Below are 23,157 nucleotides of genomic sequence, written 5' to 3'. Positions count from 1 at the left end.
AAAAAACTGGAGCCAGGTGTCCAAACAACCTACCATGCATGTTTTTGGAATGTGGGAGGAAACTGGAGTACCCCGAGAAAACCCACGTCGGCCCGGGAAGAACATGCAAACTCCACACAGGTGAACCAACCTGTATTTGAACCCAGGATCCCACAGCTGTGAGGCAGACGCGCTAACTACTCGATCCGCCGGGCCGCTAGATGAATTGATGATATTCAAAATGAATGCCAATTTAATAATCTTGAGCAAAAAATAGATATGGTGAGTGAAAAGTTTACTGGCAAAGCATCAGTTTAAAAAAAAATAGGGAAGGACAGTTGACAACAAAAAAATCCAGCATAGTTAAATATGTACCTAATATGCAAATTGTAGTCAACCATAGTGAATCTGACCAGTATCTGTATTGCACTGCCTTTCCCTATGAACAATGACTATTGATTATCTGGTTTGATTAGCCAAGAAATGAACCTGCCTTGTATTCTCATCTGCTTTGGGTGAGTTGTAGTGATGCAGAAGGATTGCAACAAACCAAAGTCCTCCAAAGCATCAATTAAAATGCTATGAATTTAAATTCACTCATTTTCTGAACTGCTTATCCTCCCAACAGTTGCAGGGGTTGTAGGAGCCTATCCCAGCCAACTACGGGCACCAGGCGTAGGGCACCCTGAATCGGTGGCCGGCCAATCGCAGGGCACAAGGAGACGGACAACCATTCAGACTCATACCTATGGCCAATTTAGAGTCAATGAGCCTATTCTGCATGTATTTGGGATAAGGGAGGAAACTGGTTTATCCATAGAAAACCCACAGAAGCCCAGGGAGAACATGCAAACTCCACACAGTGAGGACGACTCGGGATCGAACCCTCAACCCCACAACTGTGAGGCAGACGCACTAACTACTAGGCTGCCGCCAGATGCATATAATGCTGTAGCAAATAATATTATAGGTGTGTTGTCTTTTGTTAAGGGTTAGGGTCGTACTATTTGTCATAGAACCTTATTTAAACTATAAGCCAAGCACTACATGGACTTTATACTTCCTCTTCTTAGCATTTTGTAACTTTCTTTGATCTCATGATCTCTTTTCCTAGCAGCTTTTCTATTCATCCCTGTGCAAAACGTTCTCTCTTGAGGGTCTGTTTACTCTCTTTATTTGTTTTGCGTAAAGAATACTGACGCCATAGCAACAATAGGTGTGCCAATGTCACCTATTGTAGTGGATGAGTAATGACTTTTAAGACTGTCACGGACCACATTTTGAGAAGCACTTTGAGCATTTATTATAATAAACTCTACGGCAAAAATGTCACTTTTTTTCTTATTTGAGTGTTTTTTTCTGTCTTGAGAAAAAAGGGTTGTCACGTCAAACAAACATCACAAAGGCTTCTCATCCTGGGTCACATTATTTATTGGTATATTGCTTTACTAATACTAACAAGAATTTTCTTTTGTTTGTCAATGACATTTCTTCAATTGTAATGTTTTTTGCAAGTTTGCTATGTTTTAAATGTGTTATGGGGTTAATTTAAAACAATTTTTTCATCAATGTAAAATGTATTTTGCTTTACAAAAAGTATTATTGCCAGCTATTACATGAATTGTAATATTACTATGCATATTAATATGCATAATCAAACAATTTTAGTATAGAATGCAAGTTTCTGATTTTGGTTGCCCTCAGACTGCAAGCATATCTGATTTAAATGTGCTTCGTCCTCATATCTGATTTTCGGGCTGGCTGTTCACATGTTCTTTTTAGCAACTGTCCAAATCGGAATCATGCCTCTTCAGTCTGGGCCACATTGACCCATCTAACAGGTTACTGCAGCAATGAAGGCATCATCTAATTTGTGTAGTGTTTGACGTGGTAGGAAACCAATGGTACTATACCATTATATTAGCCACTATATTGCAGTTTACTCTGTGCTCTGTAAGTGTTCATACTACAAAAGAGCCATGCACTTTAAATCGTATTTGCGCTATCAGTCTGAACAAGGCCTTTAGCAACTTAAACACAACCAGTCATCCTGAATATATGATGACTTTATAACTTGGCAGAACAAACAAAAAATGCCCATACCAATGAAGCGTATAACGCGGCGAATGAGAGGGTTGAGGTAACAGCAGTCACCAGTTACAATTGTCTTTTCCTGGGATAAGAGAGTTTCCCTTGTCGATTTCATGGCATACATGGACACCTCCCCGACAAAAATCTGGAAACACAACAAGAAAATAAAGGCATTATAATGTGGAATACAGATAACATTGTGTCGCTCTGGTGTACACAACTAGTGTTTCTTAATGCAGTTCTCAGTCATCTCTCTGACATTTCATTACCACTGAAGAAAAAAAACACTCTTGGACACATCGAATGAAATTTCTATGGTGAGAAAGACAAAAGCGTGTTTGTTGCTCATAACAAACTTCACTATGACCATCACAGATTCCTTTATAATGTTTTTCTTGAAACAAAGCGTCTCTAAAAAAATTGTTTTTGTTTTAACTGAACTGTAGTAGTAGCAGTGCATTTTGGGACTATAAGTCGCACATGGCTATGTATAAGTTGCATTTGCCAAAAAATGCACAATGAAAAGCGAAAAACATGTATAGTAAGTCGCACTGGAGTTTACGTCGTATTTTTGCGGGAATTTTATCTGATATCATCCAAAACAAATAACAGACGGCATACAAATTGTTCATATTGTAGGAAGAATAAAACAAACTTGCCCCAGGCCTGGGCATCCGCTCACTCACGGGGCCTTTTTAAAGATATACTTTAAAGTGTCTCCCCTTGTTCCTCTGTGCGCTCAGTTACTGACCAAGGCATATTTTACAGCATCTCTCTGGGGCCCAAATTCTAAAATCGAGCACGGTAACATCCTAGAGCCGTACATTTGCAATTGTTTGTTCAAAACCGCATTCAAATCGGATGTACGGTGTTGTTTCCATTTTGTCCGATGTTAACGGACAAACACATATTCTCAGAAATAGTAATATGTATAGATTAACAACACTGCAATTGGCTGGCTATCAATTCAGGGTGTGCCTGGTGCCCATAGTTAGCTGAGTGCTTGTGAAGGTACGCTGTTCAGAAAATGATGAATGAATGAATTTTACAATCAAACTGGAGTATAAATCGCACACCCAGCCAAACCATTTAAAAAAACTGTGATACATAGTTCAGAAAATACGGCAATAGTATGTTTAAGAAAATGTATTTTATTTGAAACAATGCCATGAAAAATACTCATCCTCAAGCCATTCTTTAAATTTCTTAAGCCATCATGATCGATTCTTCAGATCTACGAGAAGTGTTAAAAATTATTCTTCCTCCCTAATCAACTGGCAAACATATATGATGCATATTGGCATTATTTATACAGGCAACATCGCCAGCTGCCCATTACAGCATTAGCGCTGGGGCACCGGCAGAAGTTAAAAAATACATGAAAACAATTCCTTTCAGTTTTACTCTCACGCAGGGAATCATTCAGGCTGAGATTGTCACTAATGCCGCAAATTATAAAGGTGATTTAAAAGTATCCCTTCAGTTTGTATTACAGTTAGTCATTAAATAATTTTCTGTACTGCTTATACTCAAAAGGGTCGAGGAGGTGGTTGAGCCTTTCGCAGGCAACTATGGGCATCAGGCGGGCGACACCCTGAATTGGTTAACCATCCTGCCACCGGGCCACCCAGTTAGCCATCAATACACAATCCCATGCATCTATCCGTCCAATGTCTGACCTGCCTGACGAGGGTTTCTGGTGTGATCGAGTCAATCTTAGCTAATTTTGGACGCGTAATCTCTGGACTGGTTACTATAATTAATCATTTTGCCCTCACATTAGAAACCTATGAACAAAGTTCGTAAAAAAAAACGTTCATTCGGAAATGTAGTCTTTGGGGTGGTTTTTGTCTCCGCCTGGGCTACTACCAGGAGAAAGATTAAATTTTCATATGGATTATGTCTGACCAGTAACATGATAATCTGACAAACATTATGACATAAACATTAGAGATTGACCGACATGTTTTTTTCCAGGAGTTTTGCAGTACAGATGTAAAAATTTGTGTAAAAATATTATAATGCAATTTCTTTTCTATTCTATTCTTCTCATCTCATCTCATTTTCCTAACAGCTTTATCCTCACTAGGGTCGCAGAGGGTGCTAGAGCCTATCCCATCTTACTTTGGGCTAGAAGAGGGGGACACCCTGAGTTGGTGGCCAGCCAATCGCAGGGCACAAGGAGACAAACAACCATTCACGCTCACACCCATACCTTAGGGGCAATTTACAGTGTCCAATCAGCCTACGGTGCATGTCTTTGGAATGTGTATACATATACACGTACACGTACACGTACGTCAGTTTGACAATGACTGGTGAATCCTAGTGTGGGTTCAGTGGTGTCTGCTTGGTCTTGAGCGAACCAGAGTTCGTAACTGTCTGATCTGGCTTCACTAGGTAGGTGTTCGATGGCACTTGGCACATTAAATGTCCATTGGTGTAGATAGAACCCACTCACAGCTAGTAGATCTCGGAGTTTATTTAAAGTCATTTGGCTTCTTCAAGGTTAGGCAGGCTCTACAGCAGGTGGTCCATATATAAGCACTTCTTGATGGAGAACTCAAATGTCTTGTGGCTGTTTATGTTCAAAAACATGATGAAGGTGATGCAACATGGGTTGCAGTTGTTGTTGTTGTTGTTAGGTCACCTCAGGCGCCTGCGGATTACCCTCAGCAGCGCTAGAGCTGCCACTGGAACGCGGATTAGTCCATCCAGGGAGTAGCCGGAGGTGTGGGGCAGTGCAAATATCTACGGCTGGATGAAAAACGTAGGGCGCCACGTTCCTGGGTGGCAGCTCTGGGTGGTTTCGTTGGATTCGCAGGCCGCGACGGGCGGCCTCTCACTGTTGTCTTGGTGGCAAAGGGTAGGGCTTGCCACTCAAACATCTTTAAAGGGACGTCTTTGAGCACATCACGCCAGAGAAACTGGAGCAGGGAACGGTCTTTAGGAAGGAGGCGAACTTGATGAAACATACATACCCTTTATGTTGCCGTGTTCCTGAAAGCGTAATAGCACTTACATGTGAGGTACTGACGGTTGGTTCTCGCAGTAGCGAATCATTCAGGCTCTGGCCTCAATACCGATATGAGCAGTTGAAGACAATTTGGTTCTTCCCTCTATAACTCTATAACTCATCATGTTATAAAATAAAAAGCTATAAAATATAGCGCTGCCAGAGCTGAGCTGAAACGAGGCATTAAAAAGGCCAAGGCAGCATATACCAAAAAAATTGAGGAGCACTTCACAGAAAATAACCCAAAGAAGATGTGGCAAGGAATACGACATATTACCAACTACAATAACAATAATATGTCTGTTAATGCAGATGCCTCACTAGCGGAGAATTTGAACCGTTTCTTTGCCCGCTTTGAGACTGACAAATCAGACCCAGTCTCAACACCCCCACCACCACCCTGCAGCAATACACTGACGTTCCGGGAACAGGAAGTGAGACTGGTAATGCGGTCTGTGAACACCAGGAAGGCTGCGGGCCCAGACGGAGTACCTGGGAAGGTGCTCAAAGCCTGTGCTGACCAGCTGGCTGGAGTCTTCACAAATATTTTCAATTGTTCCCTGCAACTATCCATCATTCCATCTTGTCTGAAATCTGCCACCATCATCCCTGTCCCCAAAAAGCCAACCATTGGCAGCATGAATGATTATAGGCCTGTTGCCCTCACGCCTGTGATCATGAAGTGCTTTGAAAAGTTGGTAGCCCGCCATATCAGGAATACAATCTCTCCCTCAATTGACCCTCACCAGTTTGCTTATAGAGCAAACAGGTCCACTGATGATGCTATTGCCATTGCTCTTCATACAGCCTCTTCAAGGCTGTGTACTGAGTCCTCTTCTGTACTCCCTGTACACCTACGACTGTACACCCACCCACCAGTCTAACGCCATCATCAAATTCGCTGACGACACCACTATGGTCGGACTCATCTCAGGAGGGGATGAGTCGGCTTACAGAGATGAGGTCAACAATTTGTCTTCGTGGTGCTCGGTGAACAATCTCACACTGAACACCACGAAAACTAAAGAAATAATCTTGGACTTTCGCAAACACGGCACAGATCTGGCCCCACTCCTCATAAATGGAGCATGTGTAGACAGGGTCCAGTCCTTTAAATTCCTGGGGGTCCACGTCACGGACAAGCTCTCATGGTCTACAAACACCACGGCAGTGGTGAAGAAGGCTCAGACACGACTCCATTTCCTCAGGGTACTTAGGAAGAACAACTTGGGCTCCAATCTTCTGAGAACCTTCTATAGAACCACTGTAGAGAGCATCCTGGCGTACGGCATCACAGTGTGGTACGCTGGAAGCACGGCGGCAGACAAAAAGGCCATGCAGAAAGTGATTAACACTGCCCAGAGGATTGTCGGCTGCTCTCTGCCCTCACTTGAAGACATTGCCAGCCCTCGTTACCTCAGCAGAGCCAAGAACATCATAGGGGACCCTTACCACCCTGGTCACAATCTGTTCCAGCTGCTGCCCTCTGGCAGACGCTATAGGTCCCACAAAGCTCGGACAAATAGTCTTAAGGACAGTTTTTTTCCCCACATCCATCAGACATCTAAACTCGCGCTAACATAACACACATTCCCTTCTGCGGTATATGAATAGATGTTTGGTTGGTGATCTGCCTCCTACTAGCTGACTTGAAGTAAGGTAAGTGGCAGACAGTGTGCGGTAATCGAGAGGTAAGCGACCTGTATCCACAACAGCGGAATGACAAATTACAAGTCCGTAACTTACACTTATTTAGGTCTTTTGCCGATTAAACGTAGGTTATGGAGAAGCACCATCAATTTCGTCACACGCAGTTTCTGCGTGTGATGACAAGTAGGCTTTTGTGTTGTGGTAATGACGACATGGCCTATGTCCGATTATTATTATTATTATTATTATGTGGTGTGGGATATACCACTCTTCTCCCTCTTGGTTAACTGGGGGGGGGGGGCAACTTGGAGAATGAGCCTGTGTCCACCAACTTTTGAATTTCGGCACTGGGTCTTTAGCCAGCTGCCATTGTGTACTCCGTAGACAAAACAGCTTCCTTTGGGGCATGGAGCAGGGGCATATTTGTCTTTCGCAGAAGAGATGTTTCCCCTGGAGCCGTCAGTTGTCATGTCGTCATCAGTGCTCTTGGATCCGGGAAGAAAGGTAACAGATCCTTAACCTTGGCAACTGTCGGACTTGACTAAATGCCTCTCCTTAGCTCCTCTGAGGAGTCCGTCAAAGTTTTGACACCAAAATTCATGTCAGCCAATTAGCAAGTTCAATAAGAGTGGGAATTGTACCTGGAGGAAGTTTTTCGAGCAGTCTTGCCACGTGTGACCCACAGCAAAATTCTGCTTTGCTGTCAGTACCCAGTGTCTTCAGGAAACCGAGCAATTTACTTATATATATATATATATATATATATATATATATATATATATATATATATATGTATATGTATTTATTTATTTATTAACTTACTTATTACCTATCTATTTATGTCTAAAATGCCTTACCTGTATCTGCATTCTCACCCTCTTGCTACTGTGACAATGAAATTTCCCGAATACGGGATGAATAAAGTTATCCAATCCAATCTAATCCAATGACTGTACGTTGAGGACAAACCGCTCAAAGGCTGCTATCATAAGGCTATTTTGTGAGGTTTACCAAATTTCTTGTTTAGCACCAACATGGTGTCATTGTTGGGATTAGGCGAGTTGAGATGAGAATCTACTATCAACTTTGCCTCTTTAAACTTCAGGTGGTCGAGCAGGATCTGGTACTTGAAGAGTTTGGTCCTGTCTTCAGGCAGCAGCTTTTTCAGCGCGATCTTTATTCGCGCAAACTCATGGGTCGCGGCGACCGAAGAAGTGTATGGTTGGGTGTGACGCCCTGAAAGTCTGTTCAGTTCTCACCACTATGCTGAACTGTGGTGGTACCGAAGCTTGCTGGCTCTGTCTATTCTCCCATGGCAGCTGCTGCTGCTGGAATGTTACCTCCCTTGGCCCCCGTGTAATATAGGTGGCTGCAGAGGACGGGGATCTGGACGGCAGTTGTGCATACGCAGACTGACTGACTTTTCTGACTGCCCAAATGTATATGCAGTAGAGTAAGGCGGAGCTTGAACTAGTACCGGTTGGTACCAAGGCTGGAGAATTGACTGCTTCTCAGACGGATGAGGTTCATAGTAAATGGGTAGCCTAACCTCTTCTGGCAACCCTTCTTTGTTGTCTGCCAAACGTGGCTTGGGCTTTCAACTGCTGTAGTTCTACAATTAACTGGTCTAGTCAATCTGTAGTGGATGGAGCTGACTCTTCATTTCTGTAAACTGGATCGGGCCATGGCGGGGTTCAGGCCAGTCCTCTTCCTCTTTGAAACATTTCTGGGAAATTCCATCATCAGCTCCCCGACCCCGAGTCTCCCAGCCGTTCAGTCCACTGAGTGAGCTCTATTTTCGGTTTAGGTCAACGGGGTCTGCCGTAAGGTCGCTCGGAGCTGACATTTCTGAAAAAAATCCACCTTTACCGAGGCTCCCTGCTGTCCAGTCGGCTGAGCAAGTTCTATTTTCAAATAAGCGCAACATCGTCCGCCTCCGCCGTAAGGTTGCCCGGGGCTCGCATTTCTGTAAAAATATCACCCTCACTGAGACTCCTGGCCGTCAAATCCGCTCAGAAAGCTATATTTTTGGATAAAAATGACGGCCACTTCCCGCTGCCCGCCATTTTTCGTTTTCAGTGCTGAGTTGAGTAACAGTCCGCCATTTTGTGAGTGGCAAGTGGAAGACAGGAGAGTTCAGCCTGAGTTTTGATATTTTGTAAACTTTTTTTCAAAACCATGGAACTCATCCTGGACTTCAGACTTGGACTACTTTTTTTTCTTATTTACTGATTATTTATTTGTCTGTTTGTTGTTGTTATTTGTGCACTATGTGGTGAAAGCTTTAAATCTCATTATACTTGAATAATGACAATAAAAGCATTCAATTCAATTCAATGTGTTGAAAACACTTAAATAGAATGTGTGAAATAGGCTACAAGACAGCATCATGACATGACCCAAAGAAATTCAAGAAGAAATGTGAAAAAAAGTGATGGACAGCTGTCAGTGTGGAAAATGTTAAAAAACCACTGTCAGAGCCATTATCCACAAATGGAGAGAACTGGGAATAGTGGCAAACCTTCCCCGGAGTGGTTGGCCAGCTAGAATTACTCCAAAAGTGTTATAGACGATTCATCTAGGATGTCACAAAAGAACCTAGAAAAACGTCAAATGAACTGCAGTCCTCGCTGGCCTAAGTTAAGGTCAATGTTCATGACTCTACTATCAGAAAAACACAGGCCAAAGCTGTCATGCATGGCAGCAAAAACCATTGCTGTCCAAAATTTCTTTTTCACAGCGGGCCAGACAAGTTTGTAAATCATGATTTATGGATGGGTGGATGTTTTATGTTAACATTCTCATGCTATGTTTGTCCAAACCATGCATTGTAGAGAGTTGGCCAGAAACGGCTGTCGGATCCTAATAGACGAGTGATTGGATTTCTTTACCTTCTCTAAGTGTGTAAACTCAAACTTTGAGCATTTGCAAGGATTATCGATGACTATGCAGGACCAGAAATATGTTAACCCGTTTGCTGTGCTATGCGTGGAACTGAAATGTTCCTTTCTCATCTAACCCACATTTTAAAAGAGATTTTTTTTTATAGCGCAACAATAGTATTTTGGTTCTAAACTGTTACCAATAAAGGGCACTGAATTGAAGCATAGCAGTCGCAAAAACATCAAAACCTGCAACTTAACGAGCAACGGGTTGTTTACGTTAGAGCCTGAAACAGCAGGCAGGAGAAATGCGCGGCAGCATTCAAGCCGTAATAACCCAGTTTTAAATTGATTTCTTTATATTGGCCGGTCGGATTAAAAAAAGGCTGACATCGATATAAACTTGAAATTCAATAAAACTGATCACCTGTGAAATTAAAATGATAGATGTTTGGGGGCAGATCACCTTATTAGCACGGTAAAGAAAGCCACACTGATGTGCCCGGATGAAAGCCACAACTGATGAACGTTGCCCTTCTCTTCCATTACATAGTACTGCCAAAGCACAACCTTTGTGAGTGCACAGTAAATCAGCGAAACTGTTTTAAATAACACAATCATCATTGGGATTTTGTTTATTGAAGTACCTGCCATCGATCATCTATTTATTCACCTTACTGCTAAAACCTGAGCAGGGCTGCCGCAAGCACAACTGGGGGTGGGGTGCAATTGGAGTGCAAATCAAAAATAATAAAAGCTAAACATCATTTTGGTATGTGCTGATGCAGCCAATCAATTACGTCCAATTTTTGTTTTGTTGCACTGCAGCGATTTTGTGTAATCTTGTCATCTCGCAAGATAAAGCCCAAACTGAGAAACATACGTCTCCCTTTGAGAGATAAATAAATAACTAAACATAAACCAGTTATACATTAAGAAGCATTATTCTCATTTCACAAAGTGATCTTTTAGATTTTCATCCTCATCTCTTAGGTCGGATCTCGCATGGCCTTTCATTTCTGTCACACTGTATGCAGCAGAATGTGGTTTTCATGTGTTTTCTAACAAATAACAATCAATTACCTATTTCAGGCAATATTAAAGTAGAAATTTGTATATCACAGATTAATTGTGTTATTCAATATAACCTTGTGATTCACAAAAGGTTCACGTAGTGCAGGATAATCAGCACGGAGCAACACTGACACCTAGTGGCCTACTCGCCCAACTTTCCTATCATGTATGTGGTCATTATTAAATTGAATGAGTTTTCCACAGATATGCTTTCTGTCGGATTCGCAATTAAAAGTTACAAATCCAGGTTAAAATGCCTTTTCAACATTTAAATCAAATTAGACACCTAAATAACTTCTAAATTATCACTTTTTTTTACATCTATTGACAGAAAGAGATACAAATGCAATCATCCTTCATCTAGCATACATATAAGTGTGACTAACTGCAGTAAAGTTAAAACTAATGTATACATTTTGTTTGATTTCAAAATAACAAATGTACAATCATTTCAATTCAAAAGAGAATTCACATGAGCGGTAGGTGAATAAAGGAGGTGTGTCCGTAGCGATCTACTTTTTACCAGCTCTGTGGGTGAGTGCAATAATAGCATGAGATACACATTGCGCAGGTATTAAGGCTGATATTTTAGCAATCGACCGAAGGACCCTCGATCAGCCTTAACAATAATTGGGATGTGCTGACATGGTAAACGGGCATATATCAAGACTACTGGCATCTGACCAGTCAGAGCACGTTTAATTAGGTTAAGACGGCGGCGCCTTGGGTAAGATGGCGGCACCCTAGGTTAGATGGTGACACCTTGAGCGAGCAGTTTTTTCCCGTTTTATACAAGATAAAAAAAATTCTCGAATTTCATTCATAGACGTCCAAATAAAAGTTGTTTCGCGTCGTATCTGTTTATCTTTTCTCTATTTTGAAATAAATTACCGTATCAGCCGCATTGTCTTGCGTCATGATGTTATGGCGTCATTTCGTCTCAGTTTCGTCTTTGTCACCTTGGTATAGATTAGAGTTAACCTGCCTCATCACTTTGGGATTTAATTTTGGGTTCTAGGAAAAATTCTGAATAAGAAAATACAAAATCTCCAATAGATTGAAATGTATGTCTGAAAGCTTCTTTGTCTGTATGTGGCCTGACCATAACGAGGTGAAAAAGTAAAAGGCATGTGGTACAACAGTACTAAGCTATAGACTAAATGTTTTCCATTATGACGCTGATATACAGACGCTCCCCTACTTACGAACATTCAACTTACGAACAACGGTACATACGAACATGTCTGCAAATTGCGTTTAAGTCCAAAAATGTTCGCAAGTCCAATTTTGTATTTTGCGTCTTTTTCGGAGTAGTACTTCTTTCCGCCGCTAATACCGACGCCTGGCGCTGTGAGAGCTCAGCTCACCCAGCATCTACCTTCTTCGTTGCAATGCGGAAGTGCGTGAATGTATCTCCAGTGTGCAAAGAACCTTTTTCATTTGTATCATTAAATATCTCATGCATCCAATATTGAATATGGTTGGTAAAAAGCTAAAGGCTTCTATTGAGGGAGTGGCATGGAAGAGGCAAGCCATTTCATTTGAAACGAGTGGCAATAATAACGAAGCTTGATGCGCGTCAGAAAGTGGTGAGCGTTGCACATTCAGTACCATTTATAAACAGAAAGATCGAGCAGCAGGACCCAAATATTGAACGTTGCACAAAGTTTGCAAATCAATTGAATGATGCCATACAGTGCTACTGCATCATTTATGATGAAAAAAAGAAGAAAACTGTGCAATCGTCATTAGGTCGCTTCTTTTGGCCAGTTTCTAATACATAAATCTATCTCTCTCTCTACAGTACTGTACATATTCTCTCCATTTTATTAAATGTTTTTTTTTTCAGTACAAACCAATGCGTGTTACTTATACAAGCCTTAAACATACAAATGCACTTATATAAACCTTCAATATACTTATATAGGCCTTAAACATAAATTATAATACAAAATATAGCACTAAATCAACTTACAAACAAATTCAACTTATGAACAATCGCTCGGAACCAATTGCGTTCGTAAGTTGAGGAGTGTCTGTACTCACAATAGCAATCGGAGCGGCGGCCACAACGCAATACAAGACGAGGGGGGGTACGAAACTGGCCTCCTCCGTCCCGGGGTACGGCTTCATCAGCTCAGCATCGTTGCAGAAGAAACCCTGTACATTAACGCTGAAAAGGTCGGTGCACTCCATGTAGTAGGCCAGGAGCACCGTGCCGGACATGATGACGAGCTGAAAGAAGAACATGTTGTGAGATGAGGAAGACTTAAGAGTCTTTCAACATTCCCAATGAAAAGGAGAATGCCTCGACTATGCTTGTCTTGCAGCTCTTAACCCCACAATACACACATAAACACATCTCTCTCTCTCTCTTTTTTGTATTGCTACCTCACCACCATCATCTCTCCTCTACCGCTCCCCTTCATGTTTTTAATCTATCCATGTGGCGCTTTTGTCTCCTCTGTTACCCCACTCTTGTCACAATCAGCTTCAGGCATGTTTGCTTCTTTTTATAAAGTCTGGTATTTTTAGTCTATGATGACGAACCAAAGCTACAATGCAAAATGCAAGGCATATCGAAGCCTTTTTAAGTGGAAATTTTTCTCATTCATAATGTTCACTTACTAATGCTCAAATTTTAGGCTGCCTACTGACAATATGTTGCAGTTTTGTGGAGCTAGCTAGCTTGTTTGAAAGCTAGGGATTTGATTAAATTAGCTCCCAATATTTCAATGCAAGTACAGTAATACTTTGACATACGAGGAAAATTCTGAGCAATTTTTGCCTTGAGATACGAGACAAATTTGAGATGCGAGCATACGAGACAGTTCCCGATGCGGCCACCAAGTGGTTGAGTATAAGAGAGGCTGTTTATGAGACCAGCATCTCTCTGTTTTTCTCACCGCATCTCCATCGCGTTAAGATTTTTTTTTTTTTTTTTTATATCTGTAGTCATACAGACGTGTGTACATACACAACGACTGGTGCTGAAACAGTAGCATCATTAACACTCACTGTTCTGCTGATTCAGACCTCTTGGCAGTTCTGTGCAGGCCTTTCTATCCACCAAGGGAACTAACGGTAGTCATTGTAATGGCTGTTTACATACCCCCGGATGCTAACGTTAGCATGGCACTTAGCCTCCTGCTGCGACTGTAAACAAACAGCAGCTTGACAAGCCCGATGGAGTCCTTATTGTCGCCAGTGACTTCAACCAAGCATGTTTAAAGACTTCTGTTAACACAGATGCCTTACTAACAGAGGAGCTGAACAGTTTCCTTGCCCGCTTTGAGACTGACAAATCAGTTTCAGTCTCAACACATCCACCACCTTGCAGCAGTACACTGAAGTTTCAGGAACATGAAGTGAGACGGGTACTGTGGACTGTGAACACCAAGAAGGCTGCTGGCCCCGACAGAGTACCTGGGAAGGCACTCAAAACTTGTGCTGAGCAGCTGACTGGGGTTTTCACAAAGATTTTCAATTGTTCCCTGCAACAATCCATCATCCCCTCTTGCCTGCACTTACGCCTGTGATCATGAAGTGCTAGGAAAAATTGGTCGCATGCCACATCAGGGACGCAATCCCTCCCTCAGTTGACCCTCACCAGTTTGCTTATAGAGCAAACAGGTCCACTGAGGACGCCATCACCATAGGTCTACACAGCACTGAGCCACCTTGAGGACCAGGGCAACTATGTGAGGATGCTTTTCATTGACTATAGCTCAGCCTTCAAGACTATAACACTGGAATTCTGGCTGACAAACTCTGCAACCTTGGACTACCCTCTTCTATTTGCTGCTGGATTAAGAATTTCTTAATCAACCGTCCACACTCTTGGCCCCCACCTCTCTTCCTCCATTCACTGAGCACTGGCTCCCCTCAAGGTTGTGTACTGAGTCCTCTCCTATACTCCCTGTACACATACGACTGTACACCGACCCACCACTCTAACTCCATCATCAAATTGGCCGATGACACCACTGTGGTCGGACTCATCTCAGGGGAGGATGAGTCTGCCTACAGATATGAGGTAAACAAACTGTCTTTGTGGTGTTTGGTGAACAATCTCACACTTAAACACCACGAAAACAAAAGAAATAATCCTGGACTTTTGCAAACGCAGCACAGAGCTGTCCCCACTCTTCATAAATGAAGTATGCGTAGAGAAGGTCCAGTCCTTCAAATTCCTGAGGGTCCACGTCACGGACAAGCTCTCCTGGTCTACCAACACCATGGCAGTGGTGAAGAAGGCCCAGAAACGACTCCATTTCCCGAGGGTACTCAGGAGGAACAACTTGGACGCTAAGCTTCTGGTAACCTTCTATAGAGCCACTGTGGAGAGCATCCTGGCATACTGCATTACAGTGTGGTACGCTGGAAGCACGGCAGCAGACAGAAAAGCCATGCAGAGAGTGATCAACACCGCCCAGAAGATCATTGGCTGCTATCTGCCCTCACTGGATGACATTGCCAGCCCTCGCCACCCTGGTCACAACCTGTTCCAGCTGCTGCCCTCTGGCAGACGCTATAGGTTTCACAAAACACGGACAAATAGACTTAGGGACAGTTTTTTTTCCCAGAGCCATTAACGCTCTGAACTTGCATTAGCACGACACACAATCCTTTCTGTGCAATAACAATGTGCAATATTTTAGATTGTGCAATATTTTAGAATATTCTATGTTTGTTTTTCTATTACCTTGCCCGGACGTGACTTTTTGAAATTACATGTTTATGTTTTTATTGGGAAACACGCACCTTGTGGTGTTGCACCACTAATTTCGTTATACGCAGCTGTTGTACAGCTTTTTAACCACCTCAGTGACTTCAACCCCAGAGATAAGAGTCCGCCCCAGAGTCCCCCGGCTCTGCTTCCTCATGGATAGGCGTGTTGGTGGAATTGAGTAGGTCTTCAAAGTATTCAGCCTACCAATTTACAACATCCCGAGTCGAGGTCAGCTGCGTCCCATCCCCACTATACATTATGTTGATGGTGCACTGCTCCCCCCTTCTGTGACGTTGGATGGGGGACCAAAATTTCCTTGAAGCCACCGGAAGTCGTCCTCCATGGGCTCCCCGAACTCCTCCCATGATCGGTTTTTGCCTTAGAGACGACCAGAGCCACGTGCCACTCAACTGCCTCCGGAGTCCCATGGGCCAAAAGGGCCCAATAGGACTCCTTCTTAAGCCTGACAGGCTCACCGTCCGTGTCCAGCAGAGCATTCTCGGATTGCCGCCACAACAGGCACCTTGCGGCCGCAGATCCGGTCTTCCACCTCAGCAATAGAAGCAAGGTAACATGGTCCACTCACACTCAATGTCCCTCGCCTCTTCCCAGGCATGGGACAAACTCTGTCGGAGGTGGGAATTGAAACTCTTTCTGACAGGGGACTCCGCCAGGTGTTCCCAGCAGACCCTCACAAAACGTTTAGGTCTACCGGGCTGCACGGGCATCTGTCCCCACCATCAGAGCCAACTCACCACCAGGTGGTGATCGGTTGACAGCTCCGCCCCTCTCTTTGCCCGAGACATGCGGCCGCAGGTCCGATGACACGACCACAAAGTCGATCATCAAACTGCGGCCTAGGGTGTCCTGGTGTCAAGCGCACATATGGACACCCTTATGCTTGAACATGGTGTTCATTATTGTCAATCCACGACGAGTGCAAAAATACAAAATAGAACAGCCCTCGGGTTCTGATCAGGGGGGATGTTCTTCCCAATCTCTCCCCTCCATGTCTCACTGTCATTGCCCACGTGATCAGTGAAGTCCCCCAGCAGAACGAGGACTCCAAAAAGGGTGAGTACTCTGAACTGCTGTTTGGTGCGTACGCACAAAAAACAGTTAGGTCCCGTCCCCCCATCCGAAGACGGAGGGATGCTACCCTCTCGTCCACCGGGTAAACCCCAACATACAGACACCGAGCCGGGGGGCAACAAGTTTGCCCAAACCCTCTTGGCGCCTCTCACTATGGGCAACTCCAGAGTGTCCAACCCCCTTCAAGGGGAGTGGTACCGGAACCCAAGCTGTGCGCAGAGGTGAGCCGGACTATATTGAGCCCGAATTTCTCAACCTCACGCACTAGCTCAGGCTCTTTCCCAACCAGAGAGGTGACATTCCACGTCCCAAGGCCCAGTTTCTGAAGCCGGGAATCAGACCGCCAAGGATCCCTCCTTTGGCTGCCGCCCAACTGTCGACGCACCCGACCTCTTTGGCCCCTCTCACAGGTGGTGAGCCCATGTGAGGGGGGAAGCCACGTCGTCTCTTCGGGCTGTGCCCGGCTGGGCCCCATGGGAGTAGGCTCGGTCACCAGGTGCTCGCCATTGCACCACTGTTACAGGCCTGGCTCCAGAGTGGGGCCCAGCTGACCCGCGTCCGGGCGAGGGAAGACGTCGTCCAATATTCTTGCTCATCATAAGAGGTCTTCTGAGTCATGCTTTGTTTGGTCCCTCACCTCAGACCAGTTTGCCATGGGTGGCCCTACCAGTGGCACAAGGCCCCAGACAACATAGCTCCAAGTATCACTGGGACACACAAACTCCACCACCACGATAAGGTAATGACTCGTCGTCATTTCAATGTGTCAACTTATTTTATTAGAACCTCTGGCCTACTAATAATCAGATTGCTAAATTCAAACTAATAACCTAATGCGTTACCTGATTTAAATACAGTGGTACCTCGACATACGATCGTAATCCGTTCCGAGACTGAGATCGTATGAGGAGCTTTTCGTAACTCGAGCGGACGTTTCCCATTGAAATGAATTGAAAACAGATTACTGTATTTTCACGACTATTTTGCACATCGTATTTTACGCTGCAGTGTCAGTAAATAGTGCTATTTCTGTATTTTAGACACACAAAGCACGCACCATTTCATTAGACGCATATATATTATATATTATATATGGATGAACATCAAAACGCAATAGCGCTGGCTACCGGAAGCAGACTATTTCCGGGTTCCGGTGCGCAGTGACTGCTGGGAAATATAGTTCTTGCATGCTACACCCACACGCTAAAAACATGTTTTAAAAAGGCAACGGAAGCAAAACTGAGTTCGGTTGTACTTTATTTAGACATTTTACAACTCACTCACGTCATCATCACCCACAAATCCCTCAAAGTCCTCATTTTCTGTGTCCGAATTAAACAATTGCCCAAACGAGCCTTCCAAAAAGCCGGGTGGGTCCCTCTCTTCGTTCTCAGAGTCATCGTCATTTCCATCAATCCATTCACAAATCGTAGCGTAAGAAGCCCGGCGCTGCCTGCCACTTTTCGTGAAGCCAGGCATGGCATATATATATTATTTATGGATGATTATCGAACCGTAATAGCGTTGTCTACGAAAGCAGCCACAGACGCTATTTCCGGTGCGCAGTGACTACGCTACACCCACACGCTAAAAACACGTTTTTAAAAAGGCAACGGAAGCAAAACTGAGTTCGGTTGTACTTTATTTAGGCATTTTACAACTTACTCACGTCATCATCACCCACAAATCCATCAAAGTCCTCATTTTCTGTGTCCGAATTAAACAATTGCCCAAATGAGTCTTCCAAAACGCCGGGTCCAGCGTTTGTAGTTCTCAAGCCTCCGGGAATGACGGCAAGTTCCGAGTTAATATATATATATATATATATTTATTTATTTTATATATATATATATATATATATATATATATATATATATATATATATATATATATATATATATATATATATATAGTTTGCAGTCTACCTTTGAATGCTCTGTTGACGCCAACATTTCTTTTGTAAATATAGCCGAAATGACGTCGAGTACCAAATTAGTGTGCTCGCACGACATCATACTGGGTGTATTAAAGAACTGGGTGTATTAAGAACTACATATCCCAGCAGTCACTGCGCAGTACTTTATCTACGGGAAAATAGTAGAGTCGGGGGCTGCTTGCCATAGTTGTCCTATCGACGGATTTATTTAATTTTATCGTGATAACAATTTTAGTATTGCTCCATCTATAAAGCGCACTGGATTATAAGGCGCCCTGTCTATTTTGGAGAAAATTTCAGACTTTTATGTGCGCCTAATAGTCGTGAAAATACGGTAATTCGTTCCAACCCTCTGAAAAACACCAAAAACAGGATATTGGATTGGAAAAAATGTTTTATTTCTACTAATTCGCCATATATTGACAAAGTGATAAATAACGAGTGGTTTAATAGTAATGAAATGTGTTTAATAGAAATAAAATTAGACGCATTTCACGGAGGGGAGAGACAAAGACAACGACACACACGGAGGCGGAGGGGGGGGCTGTTCGGGGTCATTTTATCCACGGCACTCGTAAACGAACAAACAAATCTAAATTAACTTGGATAACTATATCCAGACATTCAACGTTTAATGTAACTTCACACAAAACTCAATTCTAATTTTGTTTTAATCTTTTTTTACCTTCGTTCTACGGGTTGACACCACCCGGAGGCTACGCCGAAGTCTTCAAAACGAACGCATCAAGAGTTGTTTGTTTTTGCCTCCCCTTCAAAATGTCTCGAAAATGACGCGTAATCCAAACTTTAGAATTAGCGTGCCACATCACTTGTAGGTTTGCTTTCTTGATGTTGTGTCTCTTGAAGGCACGCGGGTTCTCCGCATTGTACACTAGTAGCGGCTTAATTTTACAGTCACCACTGGCATTAGCACACAACGCTAGCGTTAAGCGGTCCTTCAGAGGTTTGTGTCCCGGTAATGCCTTCTCCTCTGCCACGATGAATGTCCGCCTGGTCATCTTTTTCCAAAAAAGACAAGTTTCATCGCAGTTGAAAACTTGCTGGGGATGTAACTTTCCTGGGTGATAATCAAGGCAAATGTCGAATTGGAACTCGCCGCTTCCCCGTGTCGGATTACAGAGTGTCCTCCAGATCTTTTTTTAAATTTTGCGAACCAGCCATGACTCGCTTTAAAGGGTTGTGAAGTTGTTGAAGGCTCTCCTTTCGTTGTTATCAAATCCATGTAAATTCCGCTGGCTTTTTCACACATGGTTGACTTGGTCACGCTATCTCCTGCTAATTGCTTTTCTTTTATCCACAATAAAAGAAGGCTCTCCATCTCGTCATGAATGTCATTTCGCCGGTGGGAAATGATAGTTAGTCCTTTGGAAGGTCTCTTCTCCTTAATTGCGTCCTTCTGCTTAAGGATGGTGGATATGGTTGACGTATTCCTCTCGTATTGCCGAGCGAGCTCGGTAACACGTACCCCACTCTCATATTTCTCGATTATTTCGCGTTTCATGTTCATTGTCAACGGTCGCCCTTTCTTTGAAAAACTCTGCCGATCCATAGTAATTTTGTTTACCTGGTATGTAAATGTAGACCAACGTGGGGGAAAAAGCGGGCGGGTGGGGAAATGCAAAGTCCGCCCAGTGCTCGTAGATATATTTTATACACGAAAGAGATGCAAAAAAGACAGTGCCATGGCCACCTGGCTTGGTCGCATCACGAAATTTTGATCGTATTGGGCGAATTATTCGATCGAAATTTCCGTCGTAAGACGAGCATGTCGTATGACGAGCGGTTGTATGATGAGGTACGACTGTACAATACTAGAAGGGAGCAGAAATTATAGAGTAACTTTCTAACTTGCTGTATGCTGAATACAAAGGCAAAAGACATCCTAGTTGATATGAATAATTTATCTGCCATAATGAATTTTTGAAGCTGACTAAAATAACAATGACCTACGTGCAATCAAATTAAATTGGGTTGTGGGTAGAATGTTGCTTTCCAGCATATTGGGAGTATCAGTTGAATAAGGGACCAACAGAAATAGTTTCCCCCTTCAAAGAAGTATAACTTGATACAAGTTATGCCCAGAATGTCCGAGTCATCCGCAAATGTAACGTGTTTTTCCTTTATTTAACATTCCCCCACATAAAAGCATTACTTTAGCACAGCCAAGAACAAATGAGATGTTGCTGGGGCACCCCCAAAAAATAAACGAGAACATAATGTCTTCCCATCTTTTAAGGTTGCACTCACATTGACAGTGTTGCTACTGGATGTGATCTGTGGCCAAGAGGGCGGCACTATCATTAGGTGCCGGTGCTATTTTTGCATTTTTATTCATACTCGAACTTGAATTTTGAAGATACTGGGGATGTAAATGGTGATATATCACTGTTGGTGTTATTGTGTTTAACGAATTATCTTGACTATGTTATGTCATGCTGTGCCGTATGGGCTACAGAGGGTTATCTATGCAAATGAGCTTTCCTTTGCTGTGGGATGGAAATGCGTACAGAATGCTGTCCCCTATTGGAAAAAAGTATATCCAGTATTCATTTTTGTCTTTTGTATTGCATTGAGTGTATGAAAAAACTACACATCTCACCTCTTAACGATTTTAATTAAAGCTAAGCCTGAAATAAATATTTAGGTGGCCTTTTTGTCAGCTCTGAATTTGTGAGAAGAAAAACCAAATTCTAATTGTTAACATTAAGTGGCAGATTGTGCATTTTATCTTTTCCATAGCTTTCCATCAAAATTCCATCGTTGTGTAATCAGACCCACATTCTTCCTCAGAACAACTGCTCTTTTAATTATTTTATTCTGTCTTTCTTCCACCTCACTTGATTACATAATACTCATCTTTTTATCTCCTTATTTACACTACCTCTGGGGCAGAATATCACAGGCCAGCTGCTCCACTCTAGAAGTGGATTTCATCTCTCGTTTGATAGGGGGGAAATCGTTGTGGAAATGACTGGCGACTACAGTGAGCAAAAAAAAAGTAGCAGGTGCAGCAATGTCCATTAATTAATCTAACTTGTTCTTTTTTCTTTAATTTGCATTCATTATACAATGATGAGGGATTCGCTGTATACCCTTACTAGTATTTAGAATTGGGGATACTTGAATGAGATAACTGTTTTAATATGTGAAAATTTCAAAAAAGATTTGCAACTTGAAGATCACATTGGTTGTGTTTGATATGCACTCCCCTGGCTTCATTTTTTTAAAGTGTTGTCTGTTTTAAGTGAATGTTTATATTTATTTGAGTGACAACCATTAATGCTTTCGTATTTCAGGCTTTCCAACCTACACTACATTATGATTATCTGAGTTTGGTGTCATCAACACAATTAACAGGAACATTTTATCACCATTTCTAATAAAATAACCTCATTAAAGCAATTGTGTCATCTTCTACAGCCCACTGACCAATTTTTAGAAGCTTACCATATTTATTCGAGTATAACATGCAAAATTTTGAACCAAAAAACTGAAGCAAAGTTCCTTTCTCGACCCATCTCTCGTCACGACCGAGATTTCAGGCGAGAAGAGAAGGCAAGATGGCAGACTACACACACACCGGCAGGGCACGGAGGATAAATTGCCTCGGCACGGAAGATAACCATGGCAAATAAACGCTTAAAAATGCCCTTCTTTCTAGCAGGGGCGAGTGCAGAATTGGAAAAATTGCTGAAGCTTTTCAGATTTTATTTTAAGGCGACTGGCGCATTTCCATATGCCGCCCAGTGCTCCTTTCTCGGGGGACAGTGCCCTCGAAGAACCGGGGAGAACATGCAAACTCCACACAGGAAGTACGGAAGCCCCTGATATAATAGTCCTTTCATCCTTCACCACTCAGAGCAGTACTGTATATGTGAATTCTCTATTTCGTTCCATAGTCCTCACACAACTACCAACTAAACCCTTTAAAATTGATAAAAATGTCCATATTAGTATGAAAGATGTGAGAAACACAAAAAATAGAGATAAAATGATAAGAAAATCAAAATGATCCCATCGGGTAGTGAGGAAGAAGAGGCAGCAGACAACAACGAGGACGACGATGAAGAACGTGGTCTTCCCTTAAGACATCTGCAAAAGATCTTCAATATCGCAACAACGGGTCCAGGACATTGATGACAACATGGTCAGAGCCGTTGAATTTTGCAATCATCATGACAGTGTCATGTCCTTGAAAGAAGGATATTTGTAGTACAAGAAAAGAAACAACGGTCACCATTTTCCTGGTGCGCCGAAAACCTCGCAGGAAGAAGCTCCTCCTGTTGACCCTACGGCGCCCCCTGAAAATTCCAACAAAGCCTCTCGAATCTGACGAAGAGGACTTGGACTAACGCTCTCCCAAAAAATCGTTTTTTACAATTATTATTTAAATCAAGTGCAGAACAGCTATTTTCCCTGTGAGTACAGTAATTAAAGTACCGTAATTCCTCGCCATTTCACGGGGCCACTTTCGCGGCTTCAATACATCGCGGATTTTTTTGGGGGGAAAGATTTGTAATTTTTTTTTTTTTTTTTTTTAAAGTTCTTAAAAATGTGAAAATACACGCTGAAACTCGTAACCAGAAGCTACTCTTGCTACTAGGACAGCACTGAAGATTTTTTTTTTTAATAGTGGTGACCCTACTTTGCAGTTTTTCGATTATTGTGGCCATGTCTGGTCCAC

At 42.8% G+C, this 23,157-nt stretch overlaps 2 protein-coding genes across 5 annotated transcripts in view; one reads left to right on the top strand and one right to left on the bottom strand.

The window, feature by feature from the left end:
- grin3a (glutamate receptor, ionotropic, N-methyl-D-aspartate 3A) overlaps nt 1-23,157 on the top strand; it is a 109,615-nt gene that overhangs the window by 59,906 nt on the left and 26,552 nt on the right. The gene's annotated exons all lie outside the window — the stretch shown is intronic.
- Nucleotides 1-23,157, bottom strand: part of plppr1 (phospholipid phosphatase related 1) — a 59,267-nt gene that overhangs the window by 10,815 nt on the left and 25,295 nt on the right. For 3 of the 4 annotated variants that reach the window (XM_077622323.1, XM_077622322.1, XM_077622324.1), the window contains 2 exons: nt 12,739-12,927; nt 2,083-2,215 (listed from right to left, as the gene is read on the bottom strand). In XM_077622323.1, coding sequence (XP_077478449.1) covers nt 2,083-2,215; nt 12,739-12,927 — 322 coding nt within the window. Of the gene's footprint in view, nt 1-2,082; nt 2,216-12,738; nt 12,943-23,157 lie in introns of those variants that run through there. The other variant, XM_077622325.1, reaches the window with a different exon arrangement.

Source organism: Stigmatopora argus, chromosome 16 (assembly GCF_051989625.1).
Source record: "Stigmatopora argus isolate UIUO_Sarg chromosome 16, RoL_Sarg_1.0, whole genome shotgun sequence".
Taxonomy (NCBI): domain Eukaryota; kingdom Metazoa; phylum Chordata; class Actinopteri; order Syngnathiformes; family Syngnathidae; genus Stigmatopora; species Stigmatopora argus.
Note: the sequence above shows the minus strand (reverse complement) of the source record. Positions and strands in the feature narration are given on the sequence as shown.